Source organism: Sturnira hondurensis, unplaced genomic scaffold, assembly GCF_014824575.4.
Source record: "Sturnira hondurensis isolate 20B ecotype Veracruz unplaced genomic scaffold, ASM1482457v3 Scaffold0000167, whole genome shotgun sequence".
NCBI classification, from domain to species: domain Eukaryota; kingdom Metazoa; phylum Chordata; class Mammalia; order Chiroptera; family Phyllostomidae; genus Sturnira; species Sturnira hondurensis.
In genome coordinates this window covers 5,651,640-5,672,993 of record NW_028072798.1, presented here as the reverse complement: position 1 = coordinate 5,672,993, position 21,354 = coordinate 5,651,640, and the positions used below count along the sequence as shown (strand labels likewise).

General features: G+C 58.9%; 1 protein-coding gene across 8 annotated transcripts in view; it reads right to left on the bottom strand.

The window, feature by feature from the left end:
* The window catches only part of SYNJ2 (synaptojanin 2), an 82,173-nt gene that overhangs the window by 45,858 nt on the left and 14,961 nt on the right, over positions 1-21,354 (bottom strand). For 7 of the 8 annotated variants that reach the window (XM_037055530.1, XM_037055369.1, XM_037055064.1 and 4 more), the window contains exons 2-4: positions 16,108-16,194; positions 9,148-9,418; positions 5,068-5,293 (exon numbers count right to left, since the gene is read on the bottom strand). In XM_037055530.1, coding sequence (XP_036911425.1) covers positions 5,068-5,293; positions 9,148-9,418; positions 16,108-16,194 — 584 coding nt within the window. Of the gene's footprint in view, positions 1-5,067; positions 5,294-9,147; positions 9,419-16,107; positions 16,195-21,354 lie in introns of those variants that run through there. The other variant, XM_037055458.1, reaches the window with a different exon arrangement.

The following is a 21,354-nucleotide window of genomic DNA, read 5'->3' as shown; positions in this document are numbered from 1 at the left end:
CCGCCTGAGACCCGACACCGGCACGAAGGGCAGACAGCAGACTTCGGGCCTGGGCTCCTCGTCCCCGTGGGGCCGTGCGGCTGCCTGATCCCCAGCCCGGCCAGCGCACTTGTGGGCATGATGGCTGCAGGCCGGCCTCGGAGCCCTGAGCCGGCAGGGCTGCCAGGGTCTGGGCAGCTGGCAGGGAACTCCCTCCGCCTCGTGGAGGTCCCTGAAAGGCCTGGCAAAGCCTGCCACCCCATTTTAAGAGGAGAAGCAAGTGAGTGCCAGGATTTAACCACGATCTTCCTCATAGCCCTGCTTTCAGGGGCAGCGGGAAAAGGGCTGAAGGGATGAACCGGACAAGCCACAGCCAAAGGTGCCACTGAGGGCACTCGTCAGCCCTGTACTTGACAACTCGAGTTGAGGCTGTCCTTGAACTTGCAGTTGGTTCTGGCCCTAGGCCACTGTGACCTTAAACCTGCCACTCACTGAGTCAATACACACAAATCAGCTGCCACAGGCTTCCAGTGTGACATCACCTGAGCAGACACAGGTGATACTTACATGTTGGAGACCACATCTCCTGCCCTGTCCCCCCCGTTATTCCAGAGTGAACCGACCCCTTATCTGGCTGCAGGCCGCCCCTGACACAGCCGGCCGTGTGAGGGAGTTTGAAAGGGACAAAAAGTACAGGCCCGAGCACTACTCGGGGCGGGGGTGGCGGGGGGAGGGCTGTGGCCGTTCTCAGATGCACTGCCCTTTATCTGAGTAACTCTAGCCTGGCCTGGCAGGGCCAGCCTGGGCGCCGCCGCCGGTCCTTTCCACTTCTTACCAGCCCGCTCCCTCACCGGGTAGCTTTCCACGGGCTAGATTGCGCTCAGGTCGCCCATGCATTAGTAATTCCACGGCGGAGAACTTGAACGTTACACTGGGGCTCCCGGATGGCAGGGAGCATGCAAGTCGTGTGAGCTGCATTGTGGGGCTGACATTCCATCCCTGGCTCACCAGAGGGGAAGAGCGCTGGGTTAAGAACGTGCTGTCTGCATCTAGATGCCGACCGCCGGCCGACTGGTCACCACCCTCCGTCGTTCTGCTGACCATGTTGTTGCAGGTGGCTGCTTAAGCGGCTGAAGGCAGGGCCAGCCCCAGAGCCCCCGGGAGGGACTGCAGACAAGGAGGCAGCTCAGCCAGCACTTCTCCAGGAGACGACCCTTCACAGTGCCCAGGACCTGATTTCAGCTGGGGGACAGTCACCCTTTGAGGAACGCGTGGTGACTGCACCACTGCCCGCGTCAGCCCTTGAGCCCGTGAGTAGGAACTTGTGGGGGACCCGCACTAGGGAAACCTGGTGGTCCAGACCCCACCCAGGGGGCCAGAAGAACAGCCGCCCCCCCGTGTCTCCATTCCTCTCTCCCACTTGAGAACATCTCAGTTCTGTGCCGCGTCCTCTTAGATGTCACCTTCTCAGCCCCCAGGTGACAGTTCAAAGCTGATCCTCGGACACCTGACGGAATCGTGGTGCTTCCCTTCTGGGTGAAGAACATGGGTTTCACCCCCGAAAGACTGGATGCCCCGCAGCTGAGATTTTAACCGAGGGCTCCTGGGGGCGGGGCAGGAGGGTCAGTGAAAGCAGGCTAGCGTGCGGGCCTTGGGGCAACAGCAGCACGGACCCCACTCCCATTTGCCCAGCAGGATGAGTCTGCGAGCATTCCTCAGCCACTTTCAGCCTCAGCTTCCCACTCCGTCACCGGGGCATGGAGGGGAGAGTCACGGAGGGAGTGGGAGTTCTTCCCACCGCGCAGGTGCTGCCCTTGAGTGTGGAGGAGGCCCCTTGGAGGACAGGGAGGGGCTGGGCAGGGGTCGCAGCACCAGGGAACAGAGTGTAGGATGAGGAAAGAGGGGTGTGGGACGGGACAGAGAGGAGGCTGGAGCGGGGCACAGAGCTGTGATTCAGGAAGAAGGGCGTCCACTGTGGCTGTGCGGTGGCCACACCAGGACCTGGCCCCTCCGAGTGGCCCTCTCACGGAGCACTGGGAGCAGAGTCCCAATGGCCACAAAGGGAAAGAGACCAGGCAGGAAGCCTCACGGCTGGGCACACGCACTCGCATCCAGGGGGCTCTTTGCTGAATCTCTACTTCCAGATGAGGTGTTTACGATTCTTTCCAAGTCTGCACTCCTGGGGGGCCCCACAGAGCCATCCTAACCTCCTGGACTCATCAGGGGCCTTATCCGCAGCAGCCCAATATCCACCCGGGTTTTCCTGGGGAAGGTGGACGGAGGGGCCTCGGAGGGTTTGTTTTTCCACCTGGTGAGTGCGTCATGGCTGCAGAACAAGCCCACTGGGTCTGACTCAAGGCTTCCTCTGGGAAAGACTGAGATGCTGTGTGCATGTGCACACACAACACAAACGCTCACACACGTGTGCACGTGCACACACAAAACACCCCCCACACACACATCACACGCTCACTCAGCTTGCCTCCGGGGGAGGAAAGCTGTCCTCCGTCAGGGACGAGCTCCCACGGGGCGGAAGTGGGCGGGGGCGGAAGCCGGTCCCTTTGCTCCCCCTGAGCAGCACATTCAGGAGAAGCCCAGCTGCCGCCGGGGAGCCGCCTGCCCTTCGTCTAGTCGTGTGTTTGAGAAGAACGCCAGCAGGGCAATCTGTCAGCTGCCTTCCTGCCTTTAACACAGAATTTCTGGGCCCAAACAGCCGAGAGCTTGGCCTGAGGGGTCTCATTTCCAAAGCAGGGGGCCCCCGGCCAGTGGTCACCTGCAGGCAACCTCCAGGAGGCCCCAACCACCCCAGCCGAGGCTCCTCCCACTCTGGGCTCAGCACCCATTTCCTCCGAGATGCTGCCTGCCCCCTCGGGAGAGGACACTGAATTTCAAAGGCTGCTGCTTCTTTAAGAGTCAGCTCACGAAGCAGGCAACAGCACGCTACCTGGAGGCATCAGCCCCTCTGCCCACTGAACCCCTTGGCCTGAGGCCTCAGGATGCCCCACACAGTCTGCTCTCTCTCCACCAGCAACACCAGCAAGGGGGTGCACTCGGCCCCACGACACCACCCCGACCCAGGGCTCACAATCGCGTCTGTGCCAACTCAAGCAGGATGTGCCGGCCCCTGTGGCCCCATCAGACCACCATAGCCTGGACAGGTGCACTGGAGACAAGGCACTGGGGATGGGAACAGGGCCACGGGCAGGCTTCTCTCACGCTCCCTGCACTGGCGAGCTGAGCGTGCTCCCAAGGCTCCAATCCCTGACTTTTCTTTGGAAGCGCCTTCAGGGCGGGTGGCCGGGAGGGAGGACCACTTAGAGGGAGGACCACTTGGCAGGACACAGTTAACTAACTATGTACTCCACTTAGAGACTTCAGTGTTTAAAAAAAACCCACTTAGATCAACTGAAGTGCTGATGCTGCTACAAAGTGCCCGACAAAACCACTCCAGGATTCCAGACGGGGCGCAAGCAGCACTCTTACATGGCAAGAGGACAACGCACCCACGGCAGATGGTACTGGGTGTGCGTTGGGGAGGGGCCGACCCCCCAGCAGGCTGCGCTAGGTCCACGGGCACCATCCACACCCACCGTCAGGACGCTCTCCCACAGAAGCACATGCCCCCCGCTCCGCCAGTTCTGACTCCGCACCTGGCAGGCCCCCCAGCACACGGGCCCACCCTGCCCACAAGTGCGCTTCAGCCTCTCCCTTCTCCCCGGGCAGGGCTCTCGAAGTGGGCACCGGCTGTGGGAGGCACCCCGGAGGACAAGGATGAGCATGAGGATCCTGCCAGGGCCAGCTCTCTGTCTTGTTCCTGCTGTGTCCCGGCCAGCAAGCTCACAAACTCAGCTGAGAGGCCCCGGGTTTGCTCCCACGTTGCCAAATGGGACACCGGGAGCTGAATCCTCCCCTCCCCTCCCCCAGGAGCTGCCTTCTTCCCCCACATGCGCGGGTGGGCACGTTGTCCCGGTGCTCTCTGAAGGCATGCGTCACCCTGGCCCCTGCCTTCCACAGCAGAGAGCAGAAGGTGAGGTGCGAGAACAAAAGCAAGTCCTTTTCATCATGAAGACTTCACAGGGTTGAGGGGAAGCGGCCTCCATCTAGGGGCACTGTTTTCTCCCTGCCAGTTTAAACCAGATATTTATTTACCTGCCTCATCTACATCCAGGAGCGCAGACATTGCCAGACATCACAGGCAAGAAACTGGCCCTACTGCTCATCTTAAGACCCCTGCTCGAAGGTCCTCCCACCAGCATCTAAGTCAAGGGGACGGTCCTCACCTCTGTGCATCTGGAAGCCTGAACGGGCGGCAGCTTACACGCAGAAGCCAGGCATTCCAATCTGTGCCAAATTACATTGCCTACAGCCTCCTAGGCAACCCCTCTCCCAGCTAATAGGCGGCAGGAGGGGACACAAAGCCACAGCCACTAAGTAAACACAGGTGTTTGTGGCTTGACACCCACAGCCTCGCTGCACCTGCGCCTTCCATGGGCGTTCCCTCCTGATTTATTCCGCCTGCCAGTTCGCACAGGCGGCATTATCCTCCACATCGCAAGTTAGAGAGGAAAACAGCCGCTGCGAGACAGCACCTCTAGGAACAAGGACGGACTTCGGAAAACCAATCAGCGAGGAACTCAGCAGATGGTCCGGTCCCCGGGCGCCGAAAGCAACGCCCACTGAGCAGGCAGATCTCACCACGCCTGGGCACCGAGACTGCTTCTGGGATGAAGCTTCGGTTGATGTGGAACCAAAGGGGGCTGTTGCTTCACGTCTCAGGATTTCTAAATTCTATCGGTTCACCTATCATCAGCTGCTCTCTGTGTGCCTGCAGCCTGGCACCGTGCTGGCAAAATCCTGCTTCCTTTCACCGAAAATACCCCAGGGAGGCGGTATTTTCCCCACATGCAAAGCAGAGGCCGCATCTGTGGGCAGGGCCCCCCCACCACCGGGACTCACTCTGTTCTCCAATAGAGTGAGAAGCTGTGCTCATTGGAAACTAACTGCCTCAACTACCGCCCACCGGAAACACGTTTGCATGCGCAACATCCCCTCTGAGCCACTGGGGCCAGGACCGGCCTGGGCACTGACCTGCTCTGTCTCCACGAAGTTGGACACGTGGCCATCGTCGTTCACGCCGCGGATGTGGAAGCGAGCGCCGGCACGTTCGCAGCTGATGCGAGAGATGAGGCAGGCCTTGGCCTGCTTGTGCGAGGCGTACACCGTGCGGATGGCCACCACGCCGCAGATGACCTTCAGCAGCCAGTCACAGGAGCTCACCTGGTGCTGCCGCAGGGGCGTGTGCAGCAGCTGGTTCCTGCAAGACGGAGCGACTCGGGTCACCTCACACCCTCCAGGGAACCTCGTCCTAGGGTGAGCCAAGAGGAGGCCCTGCGGTGAGGGTTCCCTCTCAGCACCAGGTGGGCTCAGGCCACTGCCGAGGACTCACAGACACCGGGCAGGGCCACTGAGACAGGTGCAGCGGGAAAGGGCAGGAATCCTCTCCCAAAGCCGCTGCGCATTTTGACCTGGGAATCCATCAGTAAAAACTTAATCATGCTTTGTGATTGCATAATAATAATAAAAATAGTCATATGAAATATGTCTATGCCCATTTCAGTTATATCCACACCCCATCAGGTGAGTTACAAAGCAATCCCAAACAAGTAAAAGAGGAGGAGCTAGAAATAAAATGTAATGTAAGTTCCATACGTCCACACGCAGTGGATGGTCCTGGGCCTCTGGAGACCCCTGATGTAACTGACGATGGACGTAACAGCCCTCATTTATCAAGTGCGTGCTCGGGATGGAGTAATTCACTTCATCCTTGAAACGACGTTGGGTTACATGTATTATCACTCACCCATTTTACAGATAAAGAAACTTAGGCACAGTGAAGGGAAGTACCCACGTGCCCAAGGTCACAGGCAGGAAGCAGCAGCACGGAGCTGGGGGGCCGTGCCTCTCGTGATGAGGTCCTGCCTGTACAGCTCCCCTGTGCATCCACACCCTCCTCTCCGCTCCCACTCACTCAGCCTCCCAACACCCCCTCGAGCTCACTGAGAGAGCAAACGGTGGCTAGGAGATGTGAGGGCTCGGCGAGGGTGCAGGGACAGCCGGACACCCCGGGATGCCTCTGGGCTCCACGTGGCATGTGCAGGGGACCTGAACGGTGCCGTTCAGAGGCCCCTTACAGGCTCCCAGGGAGGCGGAACTGTCACGGGAGACTCCCTTTTGTGGGCATGAAGCAAATCTATCAGGTTGGCCAAAGCGTCTGTCACGTTTTTCCGGCACAATGGCTCCATAGCGCTCAGTTGTCTTTAACTTCACTTGAAACAATTTTGTTAGATTGGATTGCGACAGCTGTCATATCAGCATGTGTTTAAAAAAAGGATCAAAACTGGTGAATTTCTGTGCAGCCATGTTAATACTGGAGATGGAAGCAAACACAGGGCATTTTCAGCAGTATTATGCCTAATTATCTCGAGAAAAGTGAAAACGCCACTGAAGCACAAAACAATCTGTGCCATGGATGGAGAAGGCGCTGTGACTGATGGCACGTGTGAAGTGGTTTCCCGGGTTTCTCAGTCCTGGCGGCATTTTGGCCCAGTGACCCTTCGCTGTGGGGCTGTCTGATGCCCTGGAAACCAATCGCAGGAGGTAGTCAACATACCCAAAACACCCAAATCAATCAAGTTACAGGTGAAAAATGTGTCATTTATTTTATGAAAAAAACGTAGCAGACTTCTTGGCCTGCCTAGAAGATGACTGTGCCCTGCCCTTGACCCCTCCTCAAAGACAGCCGCGCTTTCCTGTTCAGGAGGAGTGGGCCGTGAACCCTGACATCTCCGGCGGGTTCTCTAAGGAACAGTGACCTCCAGCTCTTCTTAGGCTGGTCTCCCCAAGTGTGAGCAAGGCCACGTCCCCCTGGGCGCAGAGACCCCCTCAGGGAGGGGCCACACTGCCCCCACCCCCACGCTCTCAGAGCCCCAGTGCCTGCCTGCCTGACAAATGAGGGTGCTGAGCACCCCCGCACAGAAACACCCCCCTCTCCTGCACCCTCCCTGCAGCTCAGATAATGAACCAGCCTGAGTCACTGATGCATGAAATCCGCACGTGGTGCAAAGGCAAGGCTCCACGCATCCCAGAGTCTTCCAGCCACACAGCCATGGCCCCCACCGGTCACCAGGGGCCAGGAGGAGACTTCTGACCAGTGGACGGCTCTGATTGAGGCCTGCGTGCAGTCACACTGGCCTGAGCCTCGGTGGGCGGACAGCTCATATCCTCGAGGGAGGCACTAGAAAGGAAAAAGCTCTCTGCCTTTCCTCCCAGGCCCGCTCGGACTGGGAAGCAGTCATCAGAGGGAGCCGGGAGCCGGTCGCCAGTCTGGAGGAAGGGCTTCACCCCTCCATCACCTTCCCCTCATTCACCAGCTGCACTCAGCGTTGACCCCGTGTGACTCCAGACGCCGTGCAGACACGGCACCCCGAATGGCGGGTTGGGGAATCAGGCCCGTGATCGCTCAGCAGGAATGACAATTGTGGTCAGTTCCGTGAGCCCACACACCACACCGGCGGGTACAGACCAGCGCCCAGGCACCCTTCGGAGCCACCACTGCCTCCCCTCAACTCCAGACAGCCTGGCGTCCACCGGGCACTCCCCTTCCCAAGCCCCTCTGAACCTCCACTTGGTTTCGTGTGGCCACAGCGCTGGGAGGAGGCTGCCTGCAAAGAGCAGCTCCATGGTGGGACATCCAGAGTCCCTGACCCCCCTCGGGCCCTGCGACGTTCCCAGGAATGCCCCAGGCCCAGAGACAGCTCCCCGCTGCTCCCGGGCAGTCCCCACGGAAAATGGCTCCGTGGCCGTCGCACAAAGCCCCTCTGTCTGCAAGCTCAGCTGCAGGTGCAGCTGCTGAGACACAGAAACACGGCCCCGACCGACCGGGTCCTCGGAGTTGGCACAACGCCTCCATTTTTACCTTGTTGCAGACATCGCATCTGGGGCCTAGTCTGACCTGCAGAGTCAGAGCCGCATCCCAGTGGGACCAGCAGCAGAGTCACGGGAGTTTTAAAGTTTGAGCACAGCCCTGCCTGGGAAGCTCGAGACCAGGGGACCTGAGGGAATCTGGGGGCGATGATGGAAGGATGAGGAAAACCCCGTTTCTCTAGGCAGAAATCAGGGCTTCCTTTGTCGGGAGGACCCAAGTCACCAAGAAAAGGACATTTATCCAGTGACCTTTGACTTCCTCTGCTTGGGCAAAGTGATCAAGCCCCAGTGAAAGACGTCAATGAGCCACCCACCCTGTGGTAGGGCTGGGAGCTGGGGTGGCCGGAAGGCACACGCCAGAGTTCTAGGAACACGGCTTACGCAAGGGGCATCAGAACAATTGCTACAGTGGGACTTTTACCACTTTGGCTTCTGACTCGAGTCTCACATGTCTCCTGGTACAGCTGAGGGGAGCGGCACCCCTGATGGCCCAGGCTGAGCACCAGGACCCATGGTAGCCGTTCCCCTCTCGCCCAGAGAACACCACAGGTATTCACACACCCACGGGGCCGTCCACACCTAGCTGTGTCCCGGATCGTCGGATGACGCTTGCCGGCAGAAATGCAGCCAGCTCTCTCTGGGCTGCAGGACACGTCTTATCACGTGACAGCGTCACCTTGGCAGGGTGACTCAGTTTCCCCACCGTGGGGCTGGTTTGGGGTCTGGAGCCAGAATGCCGGGTTCGAATTTCCTCCCTCGGTCCAGCCTCAGTCTCCTTATCTGTACAACGGGGTTAGCAGACCCCACCTCACAGATCCCCAGGAGGATAACGAGAATACTCCCCTCGGAGAACTCGGGATGTGAGCACGGTGTCTGCCCACAGAGCGTGACCAGAATGGCTGAGAAGACAGCAGAGAATGGGTGTAGGTCCCGGGACTGAGGAGACGCCTGGTGGCCAGTGGACGGTGGCTTTATGCCCTTTACCTATGGCCCAGACTGTCTTTCCTGAATCTGCCACTTTGAACACCTCCCTGACCCCAGGGCTGCGGACTGTGGGGTCCCACTGTGTGGAGAGCAAGCTGGCCCACTGGAATGACGTAAAGTGAAGGTCAAGGACACAGGTGCCAACCAGAGCCTACCCCCCCAGTGACCTGGTGGCAGGAGATGCGGGGCCCCAGGCCTCACCAAAAGAAGGCGTTCCCCCACTCGTGGCTGTCATCGCCCTGCTTCTGAGCCCGGACAGTGAGGTCGAAGCGAGACCCGTCGTTGGGCCACGAGAAGTAGAAGACACCCGAGTTGAGGATCTTCCTGAGGGCCGTGAGCCGGTCCTCCTCCTTGGCCTCTTCCTGTAGAGGGTAAAAGTCGGTGGTGGTGATTTTGTAGATCTCGGCCTCTGGGATTCTGCCCACAGACGTGCAGCCTGTCACCAAAACCAGGAAGCTCAGGGATGTGTCACCTGCAGGGGGAAGCAGACAGGGGGGCTTAGGACCACCGTGGGCAGCTTGCGATGAGGGGCCCAAATGGCCCAGTTCTTGCAGCCACTATGAGACTTTCTGTTCACGACTCCCACACATCCTCTGGCACCCCAAATTCCTCAACTCAGAGCCTCAAGAATCCCCCCACCATGTGGGCCCACGGTCTGAGCTGCCTGGGAGCCTGTTGGAAATGGAAATGCAGGCCCACCCACACCTGTGGCTCGGGCCAGCAGCCCGAGCTCTGACATGCCCCAGGTGAGGCTGCTGCCTGTCGGGGGCTGAGGGTCACTGGCCTGGAGCATTCCCAGCCCGAGCCCTCTCCCCCATCTGCTGCCCAAAGCCTCTCAAAGCTACGCTCCCCGTGAGTCGCCAGCTACCGCCTGGCTCTGGGCCTCCAGCTGACGTCCACCCTCCAAACTCTGTCCCTGAGTGACCTCCCAAACCCACCTAATGGCAGACCCCCTCCTCCACTTAAACCCTTCTGTGGCTCCCACTCCCCAAGAACTGGAATGGGAACCCTTCTCACCAGCCCCCGGCCCCACACAGGGACACTGTGGCCCCCCAGCCATTCCGGACTGGGCTCTGCAGTTCCTCAAATGTGCCACAGTGGACCCCTGGGCCTTCGCCCACAACGCTGCCTCTGCCCTGGATGCCCCCCTGCCCGCCTGCCCAGCAAGGCCTCCCACAACCCCTCCTGACCCCACTCACCTGCAACCCCAGACAGCATGAGCCCCCCCACTGCTGGTCAGGGCCATCCTGCCTGCCCCCCACCTCTGTTCCCCGGCACCGGGAGAACCCCCCACTCTGTAGGCTCATCTCAGCAGCACGTCCTCTGAGGAGCCAACCCTGTTCTCCAAAGACACGGCTGGTTGCCCCGGAGTGCACCCTGGTCAGCCCTCGTTGCAGGCCGAGCTCACGCCCTCCCCGTGTCCCCAGCAGACTGGGGCTCTGCAGGGCAGCACTGTGTGTGGCACGTGCTAGCTGGGTTCCCCCAAACAAGCCACCTGCCCCCGTGACAGGTCACCTACCCCCTCCAGAGATCCCCTGCCACCACCACACCGTCCCCCACTGCCCACAGGCACCTGGCATGGGAGGTGCTGTGTGAGTCAGGTGTACCGCGAGGCTCAGGGGACGACAGGGACAGCGCCCCGCCCTCCTCTGTTTCAGGAGGATGTTTCAGAGGGCCCAAGAGGTGGGTGACAGATCAGCCTTTGGGGGTGACGTGGGTCTGGCCCACAGGACGCTTCTCCCACCCTGTTCGCAGCGAGGTCTACTCCCAGTGGTCAGTGGCCATCGCTGGGGCGGTGGCGGTCAGTGTTCTTAGATCTCCGGACACCGGTAAAAGACCCCTAGGACCGCCAGTCCCACTGCCCACCCCCCGCCCCTCCTCACACTTAACGGGAAGGAGAGCGCTGCCGGGTCGGGTCACATCTGTTCTTTATTATTCTTTCATAATTGATAAATAAGTCACTGTGTGTACCATGCCTACAGCTGTGGTAGGGGCAGGGGCCCAATTGGGCCACCATTAGGGCCACGTCCCACCTCGCCAGCCCGTGGTCGGGAGACCACTCCGAAAGCACACCTAAGCTGCAGGTGGCAACAGGTGTCAGGGGCTGAGTTTCTTAAGTCCAACAGGCGTCATTCGAAGAAGACAGGTAGGTGTATGTGGAGTTGACATCCTCACACGACCACCTCTTGCACGCCACCCTCCCCACAGCCTGGGCTGGGACTGATGCCCAGGTGTCCCGTCTGCCTCACCCGGCAGGCGCAGCACAGGGGAATCAGAGCCCAGGGACGGTCCCCTGGGGGCCCCAAGGACAGCCCTTGTGCCCCAGGCTTCCAGCCCTAAGATTAGACTCTGAAGGGTGTGGGTGGGAGGAGAGGTGTGGAGAATTTTACTTTCCACCTCTGCATCCAAGTCCTCCTGGCCTCTTCATGGGGAACCGAGTCCCTGGCCAGAGTCCCAGGCGGCCGTGAAGACAGTGGGTACTTCCTGGGTAGGGCGTGGCAGGGAGGGGGTGCTCGGAACAGGCAGGCCCACAAGGCTCTTCAAATAAACAAGGACAAAGGACAGAGCCGCCCCCCACCGAGAACTGGGCTGAGCCCTGGGAGAGGGGCAGGTGGGTAAGAGTCACACAGGAGCCTGGGCACAGGGCACTTTCGTGACAGCTGGCTGTCACAGCAGTGCTCACATGCATGGCACCAGCCCCCATACTTCCTCCCAGCTGCCCCGCTTTTGCCCCACTTTATACATAGGGAGACACAGGCACCAAGAGGCTCTTAAAGGAAGGAAGGGTCCTGGTTCAAGCCCAGCACTTGGCTGTGGGGGGGTTGCTGCCCCTGGGCCCACCTGTGAGGGCAGTGCTGGCCATGTCCCCCCAGAGGTGTCTCTAGGGGAGAAGGGTGAAGCCAGAGGGACCCGCCCGTGCAGATGTGTGCGCAGCCCCTCTGATGCTCACCTGGAGCGCAGGGGCCAAGCTCTGTTTTTACAATAGTCGGACAGGGTCAGTTTTCTGACTGTGGCCTGTGGCCATCTGCCACACGGCACGGGAGGGCTGGCACTGGGTCCAGGCAGACACAATGCCATTTGTTTAGGGACCGTGCTGGGTGTGTCCTCCCAGAGTGCTGCTTCCCTGTGCTGGCATTTCTCCGTGTCTGCTCAGCTCTGCGTTCTCTCCCCAGCCAGGTTCCTGCCCCGCTGAACCCTGGCCTGCACAGGGACCGCCTGCCTGATCTGTCTTCCTGCTCACACTCACTCTCCAACTTACGACCGTAAACAAAGGACTCTGGACGGCCAGTTGCCCCACTGGGAAGAAAGAAGCTTTGGCCAGGGGCTCCCCGAACCCCCTCCCCCGCCCCATACTAACATGCTCAGAATTCTGCTGAATTCTATTGCCTTCGTAGCCAGGTGGCACCACCTCAGGTGGCTCTCTCGCCTCCCCTCCTCGACCACGAGAGCGGGCTGTGCCGCTGCGCCATGCCTGCTGCCTGTGCAGCTCCTGACAGCCGGCTGTGCACACACTGTCCCCACTTCGACTGGCAGACGGCCACCATCCAGGGTCAGCGTGCTTACGCCGGGGAAACCCCCCAGAGCTGGGGGTCAAATATTTGCCAGCATACCAGTGGGTATATTTTGTTGTTGTTGTTTTAACATTTTTACTTATTTCCAGAGTGGGGGGAGGGGACAGGAAAGAGAGAGGGTGAAACATCAATATGTGGTTGCCTCTCACATGCCCCCAACTGGGGACCTGGTTTACAACCCAGGCATGTGCCCTGACTGGGAATTGAACTGGTGACCCTTTGCTTTGCAGGCCGGCACTCAATCCACTGAGCCACACCAGGCAGGGCAAGGTAGAGGTATTCACATAAATTATTCTGAGACTGATGAAGGCCAGTGTATCTCCAGTCTCGCCGGAGAGCACTGCCTACCCTGAATCTCAAAAGACTGTCAAACTCCCCTCTCCAGACGTTGCCTCCTGAAGGGACAGTCCAGAGGAGCGAACTCAGCGAGCCCGTGCATATTCATCAGGAGTCAAGGCTGCATAGGTACTTGGCCTGCACCATTGACCCCACACCCGGTTCCCCCAGAGGGACCCCTCTGCCTGCAGTCCCCTTCCACCCGGGGCCTGTTCTGTCACGGAAACCTCTTAGGAACAGAGCAAGACAGAGAAGAGGTGTTTTCCTGGTTTTACGGGTGGGCCAATAGCCCTCGGGGGAGCAAAGGAACTCAGAGGCCGGCCTGTTGTGCAGCTGGGACTGAGCTGGGAGGGCTGTGTGGGGACAGGGGACAGGGCTGCCACGCTGCCCCACAAGCTGTGCACAGCACAGTCCCGGAGCCGTGAAGCTTTACAGACCTCAATGTATTCAGCCCGAGGCTGTGGAACAGGGAGGCCTTGAGTGCTTAGGCTAGAAGCAAGTCACACCCCTGACATCCTGGGGACAAACTCTTGTCCCTGCTACACTCCCAACCTCTGTGATCTGTGCTGTGTGGCTCCTGGGCAGCATAGCTGCCCTGCTGACTGCCAGGTTCTGCCCCCTCCGGCTGGCATTTCAGGGAGGAAGGGGGGACTGTGAGCTCCCCATGAACACCTAGGAACCTGAGGTAAGTAAAGCGTTTATGCAATTTTTGTGCATGTTCCTTCCATTCCAACACAAAAGGCTATTTTCATGTGGGTGGTAGGAAGTGGAACAACCTGCCCCCAGGTGGAGCCTGAGGGAAGGTCTCTTTTCCTGTAGGGAGCACCAGCAGCCTAAAAAGTCAAAAGGGAGGCCACCTCCCCACCCCACCCCCCAGAAGGGTCATCCTGCTGACCACCAGAAGGTGAAGTTTGCTTCTCCACACTTGCCAACACCCTCGGCAGGTGAGGAAAAGCAAAACAAAACAAAGCGAACAGATCCAGTCTGGGGTTAGGGGCTTGCAGTGGGAAAAGGCAATCAAGTCAAAGCCAAGTGCTCCTCACTGCAACCGATGCAGATCTGAGCAAGTCCATGCCGAGGCCCAGCCCCTTGCCTCCTCCAGACACCCCAGGTCACGTTCGGAAACCTGTTGAAAAAGCCAAGTCTTCCCAACATTCCAAAGGCCAACCTCATCCCCCCACCCCCAAAGAAGCCTTTTCAGCCCACCCTAGATGGAGACACCCTGGACAGAGTCCCCCTGGACGGAGACCCAGGCAGAAGCACCTGGGGGCATTCAGAGGCCATCAGAATGGGGGCCAGGCCCCTGAGGCCCTTCTCAGCTAGTCTCCACCCCTCCCCCCAATCTGAGGCTACGTTCCCCCCTCCCCCAACAGCAGTGGGGACAGGCAGGCTGCTGGCTGCAGGAAGGGAAGGAAGAGGGCTGTGACTAGATAGCCCCAGAAGCTCGTCACTTCTCTCCACATCCCTGGCCCGAGGACACTGCCCCTGGGCCGGGCACCCTGCAGGCACCCAAGGTCACGGTGACCATGTTCTTCTGCGGGCTATTCCCCTCCGTTGTGCCGGGGGGGATGCATTTCCTATAGCTGACCTCAGATGACTGCCCAGGAAAAAAAGGCCTCCCCTGGGATGGGGTGGGCATGCTCAGCCTTCTGCCCTTCCCAACAGAGCGGCCTGGGGCCAGAAAGCATGAAACCTGGACCGCCTGACCTCGGGCCAGTTATGGCTCTGCCCTGAATCCAGGCCCCCTTCTGATGTAAAACGTATCATTTAGTTAAGTACAAGGAACATGCTGCCAGTTACTCTCAGCAGGTGTCTCCCCAAGTCTATAGAGGTGGGTAAGCACAGCACCAACCTCCCAGGCTGCTGGGAGAGTTGAGTTCACGGCTACGACACTTAGACGGGGCCCCGCCCAGCCGGAGCGCCCTGTGAGGCTACCTGCCACCCTCATGTCATCCCCACTGAGGCCAGGGCTGCAGGAATTTCTGTAACCTCGGCAAGGTCGCCGTGGAGGGCTGGGGGAAGGCGCCCCACAGAAAACCGTCGGCAAGCAGCACCTTGTCTTGGAAACAGCAAGCATTTGGGGGCAGCCAGATCGGGGCTGGAAGCCTGCTGGGCTTCTTCAGGCCAGACACTTTGCCCCTCTGGGCCTGTTTCCTTTCCTGTAAGTCAGGGTCTTCACACTGCTTATCTTCTGCAGGATTAAGTAAGGCGATGTGTATGTAGCCCTTGGCACAAAACGCACATTTAACACATGCACTCTGTTGGGAGGGGACTGAGGGCTTTTCCTAAGCGCTGTTTAGAAGTCAGCCATGTTGTTGACATAGAGCAGGAAACATCACCCCAGAAAGGATCCCGAAAAGCCAGGGCCAGCGCCGACGTGGTTCTGGCTGCTTCCACTGTCCTCCATCCCTGAGAACAGCAGTGGAGATGGCCGGGCTCAGCCACGATGCCCCAGTGCTCACAGCCCTTCCCGGTGGGACTGAGAACCAGGAATGCCACCCCGCTCTGGTCTCGGCTCCAAACCTCTCTGCTAACACTGGGTGGGACCCACATCAATTAGCTGGCTGAGACAGAGGGAAGGACACGGTGGCACCAGGGCCCCCACGAGGTCTAGGAGTGCAGAGGTGGCTCAGCGGGCCCCGGGGGACACTGCAACCCCCAAGGACAGCCTGGCTGATGGCTTGGCCCCTGGATCGCATCCTGAGCAAGGAAGCCCACGTGTTCCCGTCAGCACTCTGCCCTTTCCAGTCAGACCAGGTGGGTTTTATGATGCACTTTCCTGTCCTCCAGGTCCCCCTGCCCCCACCGCTCCAGGTCCCAGTGGCTTTTCTTTCCTCACCAACAGTGCCCAGGCCCCTCCCTCAAACACACGCCCAGCCTGTCCGGGGGGGCCTGGGACTTTTGGCATCCACCCCTCCTAGAAGACAGGTCTCTTGTAAATGACAAACAACCCCCTGGGCAGACCACCCCCTGCCCCCCACTGATCCTCGGGTGCTGATGGGCAAACAACAAAGGTGAGCTTTCTTTGCAACCAAGGCTTTTGCCCACAAAGCAACATAGACAGGTGAGAACCAGGCTGCACTCACCTTGACCTTGCCAGCACGGAGGAGCAGGCTCAACAAAACAAACATTTACAAGATCGTTACAGTTAAAACACAACGAACTCGGAACTAACGCAGCAGTCCTTCCAAACCAACACAAGCTGGCAGGCATCCTGACAGCGGCCCGGCTGCTCCGGGGAGGGGACACTCACCAGATTTCAGCCTGAGCTCCCCCAGGCAGCCGTAAGCGTCCGTGAGCTTCCCGTACTGGGCTCTGATGACCTCCTTCTCCTCCGGGGCTGGGGGCCAAACACATCACAGTCACTGTCAGCCTGAGTCCCCCTCCGGCATTCACGCACCGCAGCCTTCCAACGGCTCCCCACCCACTCGGGAAAGGAAAGGCAGAGACAATGGCTGGGCCTCCAGGAACACATGTGAGGGTTTCATAATCAGCGAATTCCCAGGCAGCTGAGACTGCGCTCTCCCCACGGGGAACTCGCTCTCTGGAAGCGCCCACTGCTTCCTGGGGGCTGGAGAGGGTGAGGGGCACCCGGCTGGCGGGAGGCACTGGGTTCCGGCTGGAAGCAGGTACCTGGGGCCTGAGCTTGTTACCCTGTATCACGGTCTACATGCTCAGAAACAGGAATGAGACATCGTTCCCCGCTGAGTCCGCTCCTAAGGATGTCCCTGGAGGCTCTGTTCTGCAGTGCCATGCCTGCTAACCTGAGCAGAAGGTGGTACCCAGATGCCCCGGGCCCTGTACAATGAACCCCAAGGCACACTGCATGAGTAGAGGGCCCCCCACTTCAGCAGTTGCCCTCGAAGCCCAGGGCAAGTCGCAGGCTGGTGTGAACGCAGAGCTGACGGAAGGAGGGACCCTCAGGGGCAGGGACCCCCAACCCGTCTGCTGGCTATTCTGGGAGCAGGCTTCAGACCCCGTCTCAGGGCATGGCCCCCCCAGTGCACAGAACAAACTAGAGACATGGGCAGATCCTCACAGGAGGCCCTGCAAATGCCACAAGGAGACTTCCAGGAAGCAGCCACCACGTTTCCATCGGATTCGCCGACGACAAAGGCTCTTCTGGGGTGACATGGAAGGCCGGGACCCCAGCAGCCGCATGCAGGGCTTTGGGGAGAATCTGCGTCATCTCTGAAGTCGTGTGCTTGTGTTTCCAACATGTAGTTTCGTGGGGCTAGGTCCATATTTTTCACCAGAGTCTCTGGTTGGTGACACCAGAAAGGTTAATTTCTACCCCAATACTCACTGAATTTTTCTGACTGGGTTCTTTTTGGGGATGGGGTGGGCAGAGAAACCTACAGATAATTACGAAAAGCACTGGGAGGCCCCAGTCCTGCCTACTCCGTCCCCTCCGTCCCTGGAGCAGGGGCGGTGGGAGAGCTTTAGTCCGACCGCTGCTATAACCAATGACCCCCGGAGTCTGTGGCTCAAAACATCACACATCCACAGCCCTACAGAAACGGGTCTCACGAGGTTAAAGTCAAGGTGTCCACAGGATGTTCCTTCTGGAAGCTTCAGGAGAGAAACCATTCCCCCAATCTGTCTAGCTTCTGTGGGCCACGCTGGCTGCTGGCCGCCCCCCCGCCTCCAAAGCTGGCCATCGAGGTGCTCTGGCCACTCCCCCTTCACATCTGCTTCTCTCCCTCCCACCTCCCTCCCCGTCTTTTAAGGTCCCTTGTGTGTACATTGAGCCACACACACCACGCAGGATAGCCTCCCCAGCTCAAGGCCCTTAATTAACTTAATCACAGGGGTGAAGTTCCTTTTACCAGGTAAGGGACCTTTCCCAGGAGCTTTGGCTCAGGATGTGGAGGCCCTGGGGCTCACAGGAGGACCCAACCCGCTCCTGCGAGCCCCCAGGGGCCCTGCTCCCCCAGTGGTCACGGCCAAGGGGACAAGGCATCCTCTCCGGCCCTCACACCTGCTCCTGGCCACCAAGATGAATGACATCCTCTGCACAGAGGCAACTACCTGCCCTTGTTAAGGGACCCTGGCACTGCCAGGTGCCCAGGGAGTCCCCCTGGAAACAGGCCCCTCCCTGCTGGAGGACAGGTGAGTCTGTGAAACCCCCACCTCACAGGTGGAGGCAGTGCCCCTCCAGCAGGCCACGTACAAGGCCCTGAGTGGCGTTTCCATGTCCACAGGGGCTGCGGGCAGAGCCAGGGAGCAGTAACCGGGCAGCTCCCCGGCCTCGGCACAGCAGACAAGGGGGTGAATGCAAGAGAATGATTCTGACATACACGAAATATATACATCCACTCTAGGGGCTTCCCAACGCCTCCTGACAGAACCCTGAAGCCTAGTATGCCCGGGTCAGTCGCCGTGAAACGACAGGGTTCTGTACACCCAGCAGAACAGAAAGAAACCGCTCGGCCCGGGGCTGTGGTCAGATCCGCACTTCGGACGCGGGATGTGACCACAGGGGAGGCTGCGGAAACACACGGACCGCTGGCCCTGCTGGGGCTTGAAGGACAAGCGCACACATCACCAACAACAGGGAACAAACACGGGGGAAAAAGACTTTTTGCCTTCCTATTTAAAAACAAACAGGCACCCCACCGCGGGCTACCTGGTCTCGTTCAAAGCCTGTGGATGTGGACTCCCTGACATAAATGTCCTCCTGCCCGACTTTCCCTGCGATGACTCACTGCACGTGGGGACCTCGGAGATCCAGGGCCGTGACCCTCCTGTGAGAAGATGCGGTTTCCACAAACCAGTTTCTCAAAGCGACAGTGACCGTCTCACAGTCCTGGGGGCTCCAGTACGAAAGCAAGGGTGCAAGCCTCTGTGGGCAGGGCCTGCCTAGTCCCTGCTTCCGGGGGCAGAGGCCACCCCTGGCCTACAAGGCATCCCTGCAGCCTCTGCCTCCACTGCCACACGGCCACCTCCTCCCATGCGTCTGTGTCTCCCTCCTCTTCTTGAAGGCCCCCGGTCCCATTGGATTTGAAGTCACCTACCCCATCATGACCTCCTCTCCACTAACTGCATCTCCAATGACGCTATTTCCTAATAAGGTCACATTCTTATGTATGGGGAGCTGGGACTTCAACAGATGAAGTTGGGGACACATTCGAACCCAGAACACTTAATCTTTTCACCGGTGACCCCATCCTTTCAAAGCCCAGACTCCCTTGCAAACTGTCTTGGCATAAGCTGCCTTTCTTTTCTTGGTGTCTTCTTCTGCAAGGCTCCTTCTTCTTTTTTTGTTTTTAAAGATTTTAGTTACTTATTTTTAGACAGAGGGGAAGGGAGGGAGAAAGAGAGGAAGAGAAACATTAACGTGCAGCTGCCTCTCGCACTCCCCCTACTGGGAAGCTGGCTGCAACTTAGGCATGTGCCCTGACTGGGAATTGAACCAGTGGCCCTTTGGTTCACAGGACGGCATTCAGTCCACTGAGCCACATCAGCCAGGGCTCCGAGACCCCTTCTAACCCACTCCTCTGATACAGGTCTCCACCCTCCCCCAGGTCCGGCCTCCCAGATGGCCTGTCCCAAAATCACCCGTGACCAATGTTGGTCCTAAACAAGTCTATTTTCTTTCTTTTTTTTTAAAAAGATTTTATTTATTTATTTATCTTTAGAGGGGAAGGGAAGGAGAGAAGGAGAGAAATATCAATGTATGGTTGCCTCCCGTGAGTCCCCTGCTGGGAACTGGCCTGCAACCCAGGCATGTGCCCTGACTGGGAATCGAACCGCGATTGTGTGGTTCGCAGGCCCGTGCTCAATCCACTGAGCTACACCAGCCAGGGCATAAGTCTATTTTCTCACTAGGTCCGAAGGAAGGAGAAATCCCTTTTGTTAAAAAAAAAAAAAGCTTCCAGCCTGGCTGGTGAGGGTTGCAGGCCAGGTCCCCAATAGGGGGTGCTTGAGAGGCAACCAGACATTGATGTTTCTCTCCCTCTCTCTCCCTTCCCCTCTCTAAAAATAAATAAATAAAATCTTAAAACAAATAAACAAACAAACAAAAAAGAGCTTCCAAATCAAGTACCTGCAAGCACTGAGCAGGTAAGGAGTGAATGACGGTGCTGGGGGCGGGCATCGGGGACAAAGGATACCCCCACTGGGAAGTTGCAGCCAGTCAGCCCCAGCCAGCTGCCCCAGGTGGGCATGCCAGCCCAGTGCCAGCAGGCCTTCAGCTTTTCAAGAGAAATAGGCCATCCTGGTTTTTCAGTGTGACAAGCAGCCCGAGCTTATTTCAGGCACCGTGTGGGCGGCACACACATCTCTGCAGACTGCGCTCGGTCGGCCCATTTGCAACTTCTGTCCTTCCTACTCACTGTCTCGGAGAGGAGCATTCCTGCCTTTCACACCTTTGTTGCATTTCCTGTGGGTTTCTCCCTCTGAGGATGTTTTTGCTTCCCATGCCATTGGCCACGGTCGTCCAGCTTGCTAAGGAAAGGCCTCTCGTCTACCCTCCCATCCTCTTCCTCACCCACGTCTTGGCCCTGGGATGCCAGGGCCAGGGGTGCACTCTCGAGAGTGCACTCAGGAGCCCACGGGGGCTGGGCACTGGGATCCAGCAGTGAGACAAGCAGGCGGCAGCCCAGGCACACCAGAGTCAGCGAGGCAGGCGAGGGGCTGGGGCAATGCAGGGACATGTGCCGTGGATGGGTGACAGTGGAGGCCAACCCAGTGGGTGGGACCTTGGAGTGGGGCACAGCCAAGGCCCCTCACGAAGGCAGTGGAGTGGTGGGGCCTACTCAGCTCCGGGTACCGTGTGAGCCCCCTGTCAGGACAGACAGACAAGGTCAGTGAGCACAATGCAGACGGTGACATGAGCTAAGGAGGAGAAGTGAGCAAAGCGGGGTGGGTATGAAGTGGGGTGCAGGGTGTGGGGTGCAGGGTGTGGAGGGGACTGTGTGTGCGTGTGTCTGAAATTTTATGGTTTGAGAAGGCCTCGGCGCAATGGCGACCCAAATGCAGACCCAAATGCAGACCAGGAGGAGGTGAGAGAGAAGGCTGAGTGAGCACGGTGGCCCAACAGACACGTGCGAAGGTCCTGAGGCAGGTGCTTTCCAGAACCAGAGAAGGGAAGAGTGTCCGACAGAGGACTCGGAGTGGGGACACATTATAAATAGCTTTCTAGGTCATAAAAGGACTTGGGACTTCCCTGGGGGTACAGGGGCCCTTGCAGGGCTTGGGGGTCCCTTTGGCTGCTGTATTAAGAACAGACCCCAGAGGAGTACGAGGAAACAGCAAGGAGACCACGGCAACTCAGACGAGAGAGGACGCCCCTGGACCACAGCAGCGGCAGTGGAGGTGCCGAGAAACCGCCAGAGTCTGGAAACACACACACACTTTCATTATGGAAATCTCCGAAGGAAAGCACAGTGCGTGTGACAGGCCCTACGCACCCACACACCACGCACCCACCAGCTCCAACATCGGCTCGGGCCCCGCCTTGTCTCATTTGTTGCCCACCCTCCCAGTCTCCCACCCC